Source organism: Ranitomeya imitator, chromosome 1 (genome assembly GCF_032444005.1).
Source record: "Ranitomeya imitator isolate aRanImi1 chromosome 1, aRanImi1.pri, whole genome shotgun sequence".
In the NCBI taxonomy this organism is placed as follows: Eukaryota; Metazoa; Chordata; class Amphibia; order Anura; family Dendrobatidae; genus Ranitomeya; species Ranitomeya imitator.
In genome coordinates this window covers 677,924,499-677,938,276 of record NC_091282.1, presented here as the reverse complement: position 1 = coordinate 677,938,276, position 13,778 = coordinate 677,924,499, and the positions used below count along the sequence as shown (strand labels likewise).

Below are 13,778 nucleotides of genomic sequence, written 5' to 3'. Positions count from 1 at the left end.
TTTTATGATACACAGATGTGTAATCAGGTGGATTCTTATTAATGAGAATGTGAGTTACCTGTCCTTAATGCCGCACATATCGATCTGCAGATCAGTGAAGTTGCCCAGGGCTCCGCACTGCATTAAGTTCAGATCCTTGGGTTGATTATCAATAAATATGAGCCTCATGCATCCTTGGAATGAAGAAATGGGATTTGTACAGGAAGCATCTAATGGTGGAACTGGACAGCCTGTTCGGTGAGAGAAAAAGAATCAGCATCTAATCACATTTATAAATTATGAGCGCAATTGGGGAATAACCCCAAGGTATCCATTTTTCTATGTCTCCTCTACTACTTAAACTTTGACATAAAACTCTCAGGTTATTAAATAAAAGAAATTCAAGCGGCAGATGTAAAAAGATGAACTTTCCAAGGCAAGATTGCCTTGTGCAGGCATGTACTACGGAGGACAGAGAAAGAACTTCAATCCAATATTGCAGCCAGCATGCAGCCGGCGGGTAAGGAAAGGGTGAATCAAACACCCGAAAACCCCGCCCCTATGGCTGAAAATTGTTCCCTCCAAATTCAGGTGACAGAGTCCCTTTAAATAAGGGCCATAATTGACACCTCTTTCTTCACAGAATTAATAACCTCACTAGTTGTACTCCACTCTGATATTACAACACCCTCTTTCTCTACATTAGTCAATTACACCCAATTAGCAGCGTGTAATGACTGTTGATTCTGTTGGTTGCCCATTACTCGCCTATATCTAGCCATTAATTTTTTCCACTGTTGTATGAACTTTTCTGCCAAAAACAGTGATTAAATACATTAGTTATATTAGACTGCTATTATTTTGAACAAAACTGCAGTGCCTTCCACCGACAGGAAGTCATAGTGAATTTCACCAAGGAGAAAGCAAGGATGAAAGGCGAAAAATACGCTCTGCCAAGAGACAATAAAACAATATATTACATGAAAAAGCATGTTTGGCACAGGTGATTTTAATTAGCAGGAGACTGCAAAGTAAGGGGTCTAGCCCATTTTGGCTCTCTCTGAGGAGCTGGAGGAAGGTGAGTTTCAGTGCTCCTTTCATTTTGGTGCCGCTGCTGTGTGGTGGCCATTGTTGCTGTGGCTTTGTGCTGGTGGGTCTGGAGTCATGGGGGCTCAGTCTTGCAGCATGGGTGCTGTGGGGCAACAGACCGTCTGCCCTGCTGGTGCATTGCCGCTGTGGTGGTGGTCGCCGCACGGCTCCGCTCCTTTAGGGTGGTAGGACCCACTACGAGGTTTGCCGTGACGTGGCAGTGGGCTTCATACAGTCTGATCAGAATGTTAAACTAAGAACCTCATGTTCAGTTATATAAATGTTTGCCTAGCGGCTTTAGATCAACGTATCATTTTTGGAGGTACGGTTCATGCTCTTTTTTTTTCTTTTTGTGTATTACATGAAAAAGAATGTGCCTGTAGGTCATTGGGAAAAAATAAAAAGGGGAGAATATATTCAATATGGAAATAAAAGAAAAGTAAGTGTGATAAAAGATACAAATAATGATAAATAGTAAAAGAAATGAGAAAAAAATTGAAAAGTATATATAATAATATACTGTATAAAGAAATACAGTTTACACTAAATACCCAGGAAGTATACATACATATTGTGACCGAGTCACTGGTGAAGTGGGAGATAAGTGTCACTGCACATGATGGCATCAGTGATGCAGAACAAGAGCAGTTTCCTCCAGCACACTACATGTTGAGAGGTTTAAATGGGAGTTATGTTATGGGCTGGTTTTAGTGGACCTCCATGGAGCGGGTGGGAAGGGGTCCACCGAATCTCCACAGTATCTCCAACTGCAGTGTCCTCAGAGGACCTGTGTGATGTCAAGATCAATCATATGATGGATGAGTCACATGGTTTGGGTTTACATGGCTGACTGCCAGAGCTTCCAGTGTTTAGTGGTTGCCTGGAGAGAGAACACTCCAGGAAGTCGTGTGCTCAATCTGAACCATGGACATTGCTGCCTGTGAGCGGGCTGATCCCTGATAGGATTTTTTTTTTTTTTTTTGCTTCTTTGTTTTGCCCAGAGGGCTGTGTTTACTTTTGCAGCTTGGTTTATGCTGCTACAATAAACCAAGCCTTCTCTTAAAGAGGCAGTGTTCTTGTTATACCCCCGTGTCTAGCAGAGTAAGCCGCTCTACCACAATGTAACAATGTATATATAAATATATATATATATATATATATATATATATATATATATATATATATATATATATATATATATAAAAGCAAACAATAACTGTGAGTGTTAACGTGCAGCGGTTCAGCATGCAAGAACTAAAAAATGCAAGGTGAGAAAAAAATAAATCCTGATAAAGGTTGTGCATTTGTATTCACTGTGTAGGTTTCTCCTCTATTTTAATTTGGTCCCTATTTTGCTTAGTTTTTTTGTAGCACCCATTTAGCCATCATTGTATAATTGCATTTGTGGTTCCCATTACATATACATATTTCTTGCTCTCCATGGAGTCAGATACCAGTGCTCATTATTGGCACAGTTTTGGAGATGTTTAGGAAAACCTGTAGTCTTTCAGATGCCATATTGTAGTAGTCCATAGTCCATGTAGTGACCGTATAGCACCATTTTCGAGAAATGTATTTGATTCTTAATTCGCTGTAAATGATTTGTATAATATCTGTCCATCCAACCATTCTAACACAACCGAACATCTCACCTCCAAAATAGTACTGGTGCCCTGTGGAGATTTGTACAGGGAGGATGGCATGGACGGATGAAGCCGCCCCATTGTCCAGTGTCATTGAAATGCGATGTCTTCTTGCATTGATGGTAATTGAGTGCCACAAGCCGTCATCTAAACCACTGCCTAGAAAATTAAACATAGGTTATCCCTGATGGTTTTATTAACTCGGAATAAAACATAGGCAAAAGATAAGTAAACACAGAACATGTGTAAAGTTTTTTCTGTGTGGAAAGAGCCAAGTTGACATACGGAGACTTATAGGCCATGCAGTGTTCCTCTGGGAATTTAAATATGCAAATAGCCTTTTTAGAGAAAAAGAGGGTTTGAACTCTGGTGCCACCTATTGGGGATAGCAATCCTAAATGCCAATATCAACCTTTTATTTATCTATGAGTATATAGCTATGTAGACACATCTTCTAGTGGTTCTGGACGATAACATGAGTTACAAGAGCTGGCGTCATCGCCAGTGCTATACATACCTTGTACATATGAGCAGCTTCCTTCACTCACTGCATTGATCCTCTGAAGCTGGGAACACTGTGCATGATTTCAAGTCTTCTTCACTAACACCCCATTGACTAGTCAAAGGCCTCATTAACATATCATAAACAGACTTTTAAAATACTTTTTCTAAAGATCTGTTTATGTGCTTAATGCAATAAAGAGACTGTTAGGCAGGGGATTTAGCTATGTAGACACAACTGCTGGTGGTTCTGGGGGCACGGGGCACCTAACAGGTTTCCTTTAAGTATCCTTTTATCATAACTTAGAATAAAAGTCAAACTGGACACTTCATTTGTAGACATGTGCTTCTGGGTGTTTGCCCTTCATCAGTGCAAAACAGATGGTCGGGGTGAGAGGCTCTGACAGGCCCTTTAAGGCTACTTTCACACTTCCGTTTTTTTTCCTCCATCACAATCCGTCGTTATGGGCAAAAAACGGATCCTGCAAATGTGCTTACAGGATGCGTTTTTTGCCCATACACTTGTATTAGCGACGGATCGCGACGGATGGGCACACGTCGCATCCGTCGTGCGACGTGTCCGCCGTTTTTGACCGCGCATGCGCGGCCGAAACTCCGCCCCCTGCTTCCCGGACTGCAGAATGGGCAGCGGATGCGTTGAAAAACTGCATTTGTTGCCCACGTCTTGTAGTTATTTCACAACGTCCATCGGTACGTCGGCCCGACGCATTGCAAAGGGCCTGTACAGACGGAAGTGTGAAAGTAGCCTAAGGGGAAAAGTCAGTACAAGAAGGCCACACAATGCGTCTCTGGAAATTTAAATATGAAACTAGCCTCTTCAGATAGTTAGAGGACTGGAAATCTAGTGGCACCTATTGGATGTAGCAATTCTAAAAAATTGTGATACAGTTTCTGTCCTCCATCTATTATTCTCTGAAAAGGATAATTGCATATTCTACTGAAGAAGTACAGAAATGTCACGACTAAAGTATATTTATTTAGTAAAATCTTTTCATGAATTTTGCATCTCAACAGTGAAAAATAAACTGTATCATGTGCAATGTGGATATATGACCGAGGATGCTTGTCCTGTGAAAAAAGAGCGCAAAAGCCTGGTTCTGTATGTACGGTAGTTATCATATGTTTTTTGTGTTGTATTTCTTTTGTCTTTAAGTGTTGTGTTTCTTAGATCCTTTAGTGTTATTTTTATTTGGTCCTTTAGTGATATTTTTCTTTGGCCCCTTAGTGTTGTTATTCTTTGGTCTTTTTTTGTTTATTTGGTCCTTTTGTGTAGTGTTGCCTTATTGCTTTTGTATTCTGTTTATTTGCTGTTTCTTGGATTATTTTTAATGAAATCTACATGAAAATGTGTCGAGTGAAAATATCTATGGTCTTTCTGCAGTGAAAATTGCAATATGCTTTCTACACTGACTTTGACACACACCTTGACATTTTCTACTGTATACAACACCATACTATATTCCTTGATGATCTGACACTGTTTTGTGATTACTGTCTAGGAGCTTAGTTTTCCACAATTTCACTGGATTTACTGTAGAGAACCATTTCTTACAATAATGCCCTTTAACGTTTCCTGCACACTTTTGGACCTTAGAGAAATATGTGAATAAAACTAATGTAATAAACGCTAATAATATAAGGAAACATAAAAAAGAGACAATTTTATTATTATGATATAAACATATCTCCAAGGTCAGCAAAGGGTTCAAGGATATAAAAAGGGTATAATTCTAGGAAAGAGTTCTTTACAGTAAAAAACAGTCAATTATAGAATACCTAACCACTAGAGATGATAATGTTGAACCAATGTCAAAACATCAAAGATTAAAGTAAGGTAAAGGGTGAATTCTGACACCGAAATGAGAAAAGTGTCAAAGCTAGAGGCTGCTATAACATAGAAGCCATATTGAAACAGTGACTGTAGAGAGATCAAAGCTTTTACATTGAGCATCAAATTACTTCTTACTGAAGGTTAGAGATGTTACAGTGTTAAGATGAAAGTTTCCTTATCCACTTAAGGAACACTCAATGACAGAATAAAATGGACCAACTCCCTCTTAAAGGGAATCTGTCAGTAAGTTTTACTCAGTAATCTAAGAATAGCGTGATGTATTGGCAGAGACCTTGATTCTAATGGTGTGTGACTTACTGGGTTGGGTGTTGCAGTTTCAATAAAATCAGTATTTTATCACAAGAAAATTTCACTACAGGGACTAGGTGTCTCATGCCTCCTAGTCAACTGCTCCGTTTAACCGCACCCCCTTCACCGATTGGCAGCTTTCTTTCAATGTACAGTGTACACAGAAAACTACCAATCAGCGTTGTGGGCGTGGCTAAACAGATCAGCATTTAGAGCATTGCTAGAACTGTAGCAATGTAGCCGGGTGTATGCCTCCTGGCTTTAGAATTGCGCACTGGGCATGACCGGAAGCTATATTCTAAACTTCCCGTACATTCACAGTGTGTGCCTCTGAAGGTGGGAATCATATGTATGAGCGGGGCACATGTGCGAGATTTCCATGAGCTGTGATAACGCCCACAGGTCTGGAGAACTAGCATAGCATAGGGAAAGCGGAGTCTATTAATGCTTTTTTAAACTATTCATTTAACTGAACAATGTTATATGGGGCTGATTATGGAGGGAACTTATTCACACATAGCTGAGTGCTGCAGGATTGGAGGGCATGGGGGACCTGACAAGTTCCCTTTAAATAACATGGCTAGTGATTGTCATAAATTGTATACCACCGAAACAGCACTGCTGCTGGGCACGCTCTGTACGGACACTGAAAATAAGATGATCAGTGGTTATTCATTCTAAGTCTTAACTGGAAACCAGTTGAATATGGTTCTCGGTGTGACAGAAGCATAAAAATTATGGTCAAAAGTTGACATGTATTTTAATACAAGCATTAGGTCAACGTGAAGAGCCCCGTTGCATGAGTCACACGATTTAAGGTATCTTAGAGTAGAAGCTTCCACAACTCGTAGACTTTAGAAAAAGATAAGCGCTATGATTAGGTTTGAAGACATTACCTGTGCTTATGGACTGGATATTCACCATCTCCTTCTGAATCATTAGAAGTAATTTTCCTGAAAACAGCTGAAGTATAAGAACACCAGAATCTCCCGAAAGTTTAGAAGAAAGCAGGAGACCATCACTATTCCATGTGCGGAATTGGAAGCTCACAGAGAGGTCATCCATTTGTGCAATGCCCGGTAATAACAGGTAACTCGTGCTGGAGCTTAGGAAGGTCACAGGAACAATGTGGGGCTCTGAGCAGGAAAATGTTATATTACCCTAGAAAATACAAAATTGGATACATTCATGAAAAATGCAGTAACCTGAAACCCAAGATGATTTGCATCTAGTAATGGACTGGTGGGAGAATTCTTCACATAAGGGGCTTGTGGGTTACTGAAAGTGGTAAAGGCGTGTACAAAAGTGAAATCTTCATCAAACAAAAATGCCATTTTTACTTAAAATCTTTTCAAAATGATTTTCAAGTCGCACAACCAGGTCAAGGGATTAGAAAACAAGAAAATGTGTCATGCTGTCACATTGTTTGAGGGTTCAGAGAGTTAAAAAAATATTTCTAATTGGCTTCAAAACAATATAGGTGTGGTTGGGTAAAAAGAGCAAAAAGTGGGGCAAAGGGGCAACTACCCTGCTGATGACAACATTCATGGCCTCTACTAGCAAAATCTCTCCAAGAGTGGTTCACGCCATTCTAAAGATGCTCCTTAGTGGTGTGTAACATACTTATCTCACCGCTCAAGCAATGGTGAGATTTAGGCACTACCATAAAGGTATAATTGTACTACCTGTACTAGTGGCACACTATATGGAACTGCAATGCGTTCTCTTTAGAGGCAGTCGAACTGGAATAAAGGATGAGTACTGAATACACATTGCTTTCTCAGACTGCTTCTCTACTGCACTTTTGCTCCCTTACCTTATAATGTAATGGGTAGTAACAAGCTGAAGGAGAGCTACCAACCCTCCAATGTGTTTGTGTACCCTTGGTCTCATGAATATGGGATGCAATATCTTCTAACCAATCTAGATTTGATGCCACCTGTGTACATTCTGTTTGTTCACCATACGGGAGCTGTAAAGAGTCCTAATAACAGTAACACGCATTCTCTATGCAATATACATTAGGTTCCATGCACACAAATGGGCCAGTAAAATGACACACAGGTCCTTTTGGCTCTCATTTACATAGGGTTAAGTTTTCCATGCGCTACTATATGGTGTATCTACATGCCACTGCATTTAAAAATTACTCTCCACTAGAAGCAATGCCTTATAGAGGTTGTGCAACCTCAGACTACAAGTCTGCAGTCACTCCATGTAACTGTATACTTGTGAATCTTCACATCGTGCACAGTGCACGCTGTGATCATTTTTGGTGCCTGAAGTCATGTGACCACAAGTTTGCAATTTTCATACTTCCAGCCACATTCCGACTAGACTGTATACTCCCTTGCTCAATACACTTGAATTGAGTGAGACGGCACATGTCTAGTTGGCATGTGACCGCATGTATGCAACTCACATACTTGTGGTCACGCACCTGTTGCTCCCGATGCCACCACTGGAGAGTTATCACATCGTGCAGTGCACGATGTAAGGACTGCCAAGTCTGCAGTCACGATGAAAAAAACTGGCAAGATATTGGGATATTCCAAGTGCTGCCAGAGGATGAGGGATGTCTAAAGTCCGGTAGATGAGGATATTTTTTATATTATGTGTTTCAACTCGAAAACGTGTAATACAATAAAAAAAAGAAACTAGTCATCTACCTGACTTTGGACATTCTTCATCCACTGGAAGCGCACAAAACATCCCAAAAATGTTTTCTCATTCTTAAACGTTTATTCCAGTTTCAGCTGTATTTGCCAAGGAATCAGCGGTCAGAGCAGCAGCCTTCTCAAGTGGACTCACGCACCCACTCCAGTCTTGTGCCTGCTATGGACAACCTCCCCAGGTGAGCAGTGCTCTATCTGGTATAGAAACAAGATCCACAGATTTACACCAGGAGCACCTTTCCTACTTTTGTATTAGCTGTATGATATTGGAATTCATCACATGTGCCGGCGTTTTGAACGACCTTGCATGGAGAAGCATTTCTGGTTCGGAGCACGGACGCGCACGCTGCTCAGAAGAGGCATCACATTCATTAATTGGTGTGCTCTTCCTAATTAATTCAACACCTTGTACTCCAGTAAGACTGGCAAAGCGAGAGTATGGGCTACACCACTCTGGATGAATCTATAAGCTAATGTGTAATTAGGAAACTCAGTAAAAATGATGTTAAATGGAGCCTGTCATCTCCAGAACTTAAATAATATATTAAAAAATGTTTTATTTTGTATGTTAATGAGCGATCTTTAATGTAGATAAAGAGATGGTCAAGGGCTCAGTGCATGATCCCACCCAATTACAGTCCTCTGCACCACGCCTTATGTTGATTGGCGGTGCTCGCATTCGAGGTCTGCTTGAATTGAATCCCCAGCCCTGAGCACACTGACACTGCAGTTGGCAAGAGCACATCCAGTGTCAGTGTGCAAACAGAAGCAGTCGGCTGACACTGACAGGAGAGCTCTCTTCTCCCTTTCCTATCTGTACAAGTCACCACTACTATGTGATCCTCTGTGCAGCGAGCAGTCACTGCAGACAGGAGAGGGCGATAAGAAAGCACCTGCAGACAATAACACTGCGTGAGTTCACGGCTTTTGCAGAGTCAGTGTGAGCAAAGCTGAGGAATTAATTCAATTCAAGCAGAGCTCCAAAGTAATGTCTGTCAATCATCATCAAAGGAGGTGTACACGGTGCAAAACGGTTCACTGAGGGGGCAGAACGGTGCACTGAGGCGGCAGAACGGTGCACTGTGGGGGTGGAACAGTGCACTGTGGCGGGCAGAACAGTGCATTGGGGGCGGAACGGTGCACTGACGTGACGGAACGGTGCACTGTGGGGGCGGAACGGTGCATTGAGGGGGTGGAACGGTGCACTGAGGGGGCGGAACGGTGCACTGAAGGGACGAAATAGTGCACTGAGGGGGCGGAACGGTACACTGATGGGGTGGGACGGTGCACTGAGTCTCTTAGCCACACCAATGGCAAACCAAAGACGAATATACGAATTTTGTTAAATTCTTATTACATGCATGATTTTTATAGAGGTTAAGCCCCCTATATAATTGTATAAGTGATTATTTTTTAGATTTGGGGACAACAGATTTCCTTCAAATGCAAGAAAATGATACAATGTCCTCGAAATGACAGATCCAGGTGAACTATGTTCCAGCTTCTTATTACAGGAAAGAAATAATTCCTGACAGCTGAAAGTGAATACGTGTTGGGATCTTATCACTACGTTGTACAGAAAAGTGTTTGCGTTCTCCAGGACGGCTGCCAATCATGAGAAACAGTAGGAAATCAGGCAATCTTTAGAGCTAATCGAAATGTGAAGACGTTCGGTACTTCAAAGTTTCAAGTTCTGTCAATTTTAATTACAACTTCCGGAGTAAAAAAGAATGGTAAGTTGGCATGACTTGTAGGCGCTGAGCTCAGCATGTGGGGGCTCAGAAGTGCCAACGCTGTATCACGATTTACGAAAGGCAGAGGAATTAAACCGACACATCTCTCTTAAGATGTTCTTTTTTATCTTTTTGGTATTTTCAACCATAGAGGATGTACAGGATTCACTTGTGAATAATTCAGGAGTCTGGAGGAAGGAGCAGACTCAACAAACTATTGTTCTTTCTGTCGCTTATTGCTTTCTGGAGGAGGATAAAGAAAGTTCTTATTATTTACATCTGCACAAATGTAAAATATGATGCTTTTCTTTCAGCTATGAAAATGATAACTATAAAGGCTATTGCTTACTATATTATGGCTGTAGGAAAAACACAACCAGCAAACAAACAGGTCATAATACGGAAAAGCTGGACGTCTGAGCTCCGGAAAAAAGTAATAAAGCTCGACACGTCAATTAGAAAAATCTCCTAAGGCTAAGTTCACACTGGATGTTTTTGCTGCTTTTTTAATGCAATTTACAGTTCCAGCAAAAGCTATGAGATTTCAGAAACCTCATGCCCAAGAGGTAATGTTTCTCCTTGCGGAGAATGACATGTCAAGACTGACATGCAAAGGTGAGGAGACTTTTAAGCCTTGCAATGCTCCAAATTCCTCTTCCTCTCTGATGAGACAATTTGCAGAAATCTAATGCACACAGATTTTTTTTTCCCCTGGCCGAATTCGAAAAAACTCCTGCGGTTTTGAGAAGTGCAACAAGTCCCTTCTTTCAGCGATTTTTTAAATCATAGAAAGCAATGACTAAGTGCAAAAATGCAGCAAAAAACACAGGTATCAGGTTTTTCTATGTTTTTGGTACAGAAAATCTGCTTTTTGTCCGCAGTTTCTTTACTGCCAAGGAAACAGATTTTGCCTGCAGAAAAAAATGCAGCAAAAACGCAACGTGTGAACATAGCCATGCATGACTTTCCCAGTATGGACATTTGAGGAAATGCTGCAGTATAATTCTAGTATTAAGGTCTAAACCATTAGCTGTTTCCAGATCCCCACAGAGTTACATTTTCCAACTGAAAGTCATGTGACAGCCACATATTACAGCTTTATATCCTATTTTTTCCATGCACCACAATTTAATTTGGCTGGAAAACCTAAATATATTTTTTTGCGGGTGGCAAAAATGCGAATTCCAGCACTGTGAAAGCTGGCTCGCCTTGGCATTACAATTTTTAAACCAACGAAAGCATTGGACAAATTGACACCAGAAACTTTAAATCCATAAGCTATGCTAATGAAATTGTTACATTAGTTAGTAAAGTTCCCTATTTTAAGTTACTAGGGAAAAAGCAACATCACAACCTACGCCATAAAAAAAAATCAGCATAAAAAAAAGACGGTAGAGGGAGAGGAAGGGGATGTAGCTGCAGAATCTTTTCCTAAAGTGTGCGTGGGAAACTGTGTTGTGCAGTAAGGGCAAACATCTAATTGGCTCACAGCCCAGGAAGAGCCCAACCAATCAGTAGACTCTGAATGACAAAAGTTATGCTGAATATTCTAACAAACTGCTTGGCCCTTAAAAATTGTAAACGTTATAGAAAAAGGAATAACTCAGTGAAAACTTTCTTACCACAATGTAGATCTGAGGTTTTCGCCTCTTGGCCAAATCAATAATATTAACTCCATTATAATAAAGGTTTTCAATGCAGCCATGAAAATTCCTCTTCAGAAACGTTCCGGGTTTTCCTGGTACTGGAATCCCTCCAAAGCTGAACTTCGGGAAATAAGAAAATCAAAACTTGGCTCATTGTTCTTGTTATATCACAATAAAAATCAAGAATAAAGAACTGAAGCCTAAAGGATTCACAGTAAAGACCTGACAATAAGTCTTGCTAAATTATATGTGAATACTGTCCTTTACTGATAAAGACATTATCCTTGTTATTAAAGCAAACATGACTTTTTGCTACAACTCTGCTTAAAAAATGTAAGTATCCATCAAGGATTAATAACACCGAATAAAACCTAGACTTCTATAATTGTATCCTGTAGATGTCAATGAAGCTACGAACCATCATTAGACAATAGTGCAGTCACTGGCCTTCAGTATATCTCATTGTAGCCATCAGCCATTAGTCGAGTTAGATTTGTTCCGTAGATATTTGTCCCACCAGTGACTGATACTGGTTTATCAGAAATTTACCCCATAGATATCTGCGTAGCCAAAAGTATAATTAGGCATTGGAGTACATTTTTCGTAGAGACAGACCATGTATCCGCTGTGAGCCCTTGGAAAGAGAAGTACAAGTCCAAAGGTAGAGAAAAAGGTTATAGGGGATACTGGATGGAGCTCACCACGTTGCGAAGCAATCAATGTCCAGGATGGAGATATACGTGGGGGGTGCCTCTTCTGCTGGTTAGGCACAGCCATGAAGAGGAGGAGGGAGGACGGAATCTGGCACAACCATCCAACGGTAAAATCCAGTTTATTCACAAGCTATTAAAAAAAAAGTATCCGAGGAAACCACATAAAACCTGACACATTCCTGGCACAACGCAGGCACCCTTAGTCATAGGATGTAGGTTTGCAATACACATAGGTTATATATACCGGTAAATACCAATCACGTGCAAAGGAATGATAATTGCATTTAGGCTGCATGACCAGGAAGCTAAAAGTAGATCATATAAATAATATCAGAACTAAGAACAGTACCTACCCCTTTTTTTGATGCAGGACACAGCTGCTGTTTCTAAATGCAATTATCATTCCTTTACACGTGTCTGGCATTTACCGGCATATATATCCCGTGAGTATTGCAAACCTTTATCCTATGACTAAGAGCCCCTGTGCTGCACCAGAAACGCGTCAGGTTTTATGCGATTTCCTTTGAACCTTGTTTTTAATGGCTTGCGAACAAACTGGATCTTAATGTTGGTTTGTTGTGTTTGATTCCTTCCTTAGTTCCTCATCTACCATCCAAATGCCTCTCACTCCTTTTATTACTTGACTGAACAGTATAGCATTCAGGGCCAGACTGCCCATTTAGCAATAATCAACAAATGGAGGATGAGGGTGGTTGAAATAGCCCTGCCGAGTATTTATTATATGAAACCACTAAGGTGATGACTATTTAAAAGTTTATTGGCTTGCTACGCGTTTCGGGGGCTGTTCCAGCTCCTTCTTCAGGCAAAAAATCCTAAAGGAGCTGGAACAGCTCCAAAACGCGTAGCAAGCCAATAAACTTTTAAATAGTCACCTTAGTGGTTTCATATATTAAATCCTTGGCATGGCTATTTCAACTACCCTCATCCTTCATTTGTCGATTAAATTTCTGGATTCCCAGCAGGATCCAGCATGTGGAGCAGCAGCCGACCACAGTTTACATCCTACCTAGCTCAGTGTTGAGCCTGAGATGCATAACTTACTCAGGTGAGTATATTACCATCTCTAGGTCTCCATTTGTCTTACGTGATCTGCACAAGGTGCACTTCTCTTTTTTTACATTATTCATTTAGCAATAATGGTGTGTACTATATGGGCCGGTCTGGCAGTGCTCCAGCTGGATATGCATCACTTTCAGTATCCATGTCCTTAGATTATATGGATGCCATTAAAAGCAGTGGCAGAACGAAGAACCATTAGTTCCATGCTCTGTCAACTCTGGCAGTCACAAGATGCTTCGAGTCTGCAGACTGGTAGAGGTCGGAGACACTCCTCCTATGTCAGGCAACGCCGTGACTTCATGTGATCACATCACATGCTGTTCATCATGGGGGCGAGTTGAGGTAAGTTTAATATTTTTTATTTTCATTGCCAGGGCACAGAACAGGAGGAAGTAAAGAAAATAAATACACATATATACTTTTATGTGGCGTCACATAGGGGAATATTTACTATATTTATGCACTTTGGCACTATTAGAAAGTATAATTATAGAGGTGGCACTACTATATAATTATGAAAGAGGCATATGGAGGCAAACTTACAGTATGAAGACACAA

The 13,778-nt window shown here is 40.7% G+C and overlaps 1 protein-coding gene across 1 annotated transcript in view; it reads right to left on the bottom strand.

Moving 5' to 3' along the window:
* Positions 1-13,778, bottom strand: part of LOC138642083 (contactin-associated protein-like 5) — a 484,494-nt gene that overhangs the window by 182,571 nt on the left and 288,145 nt on the right. Inside the window, exons 7-10 of the mRNA XM_069730012.1 lie at positions 11,404-11,547; positions 6,270-6,534; positions 2,721-2,870; positions 59-230 (exon numbers count right to left, since the gene is read on the bottom strand). Coding sequence (XP_069586113.1) covers positions 59-230; positions 2,721-2,870; positions 6,270-6,534; positions 11,404-11,547 — 731 coding nt within the window. The remainder of the gene's footprint in view (positions 1-58; positions 231-2,720; positions 2,871-6,269; positions 6,535-11,403; positions 11,548-13,778) is intronic.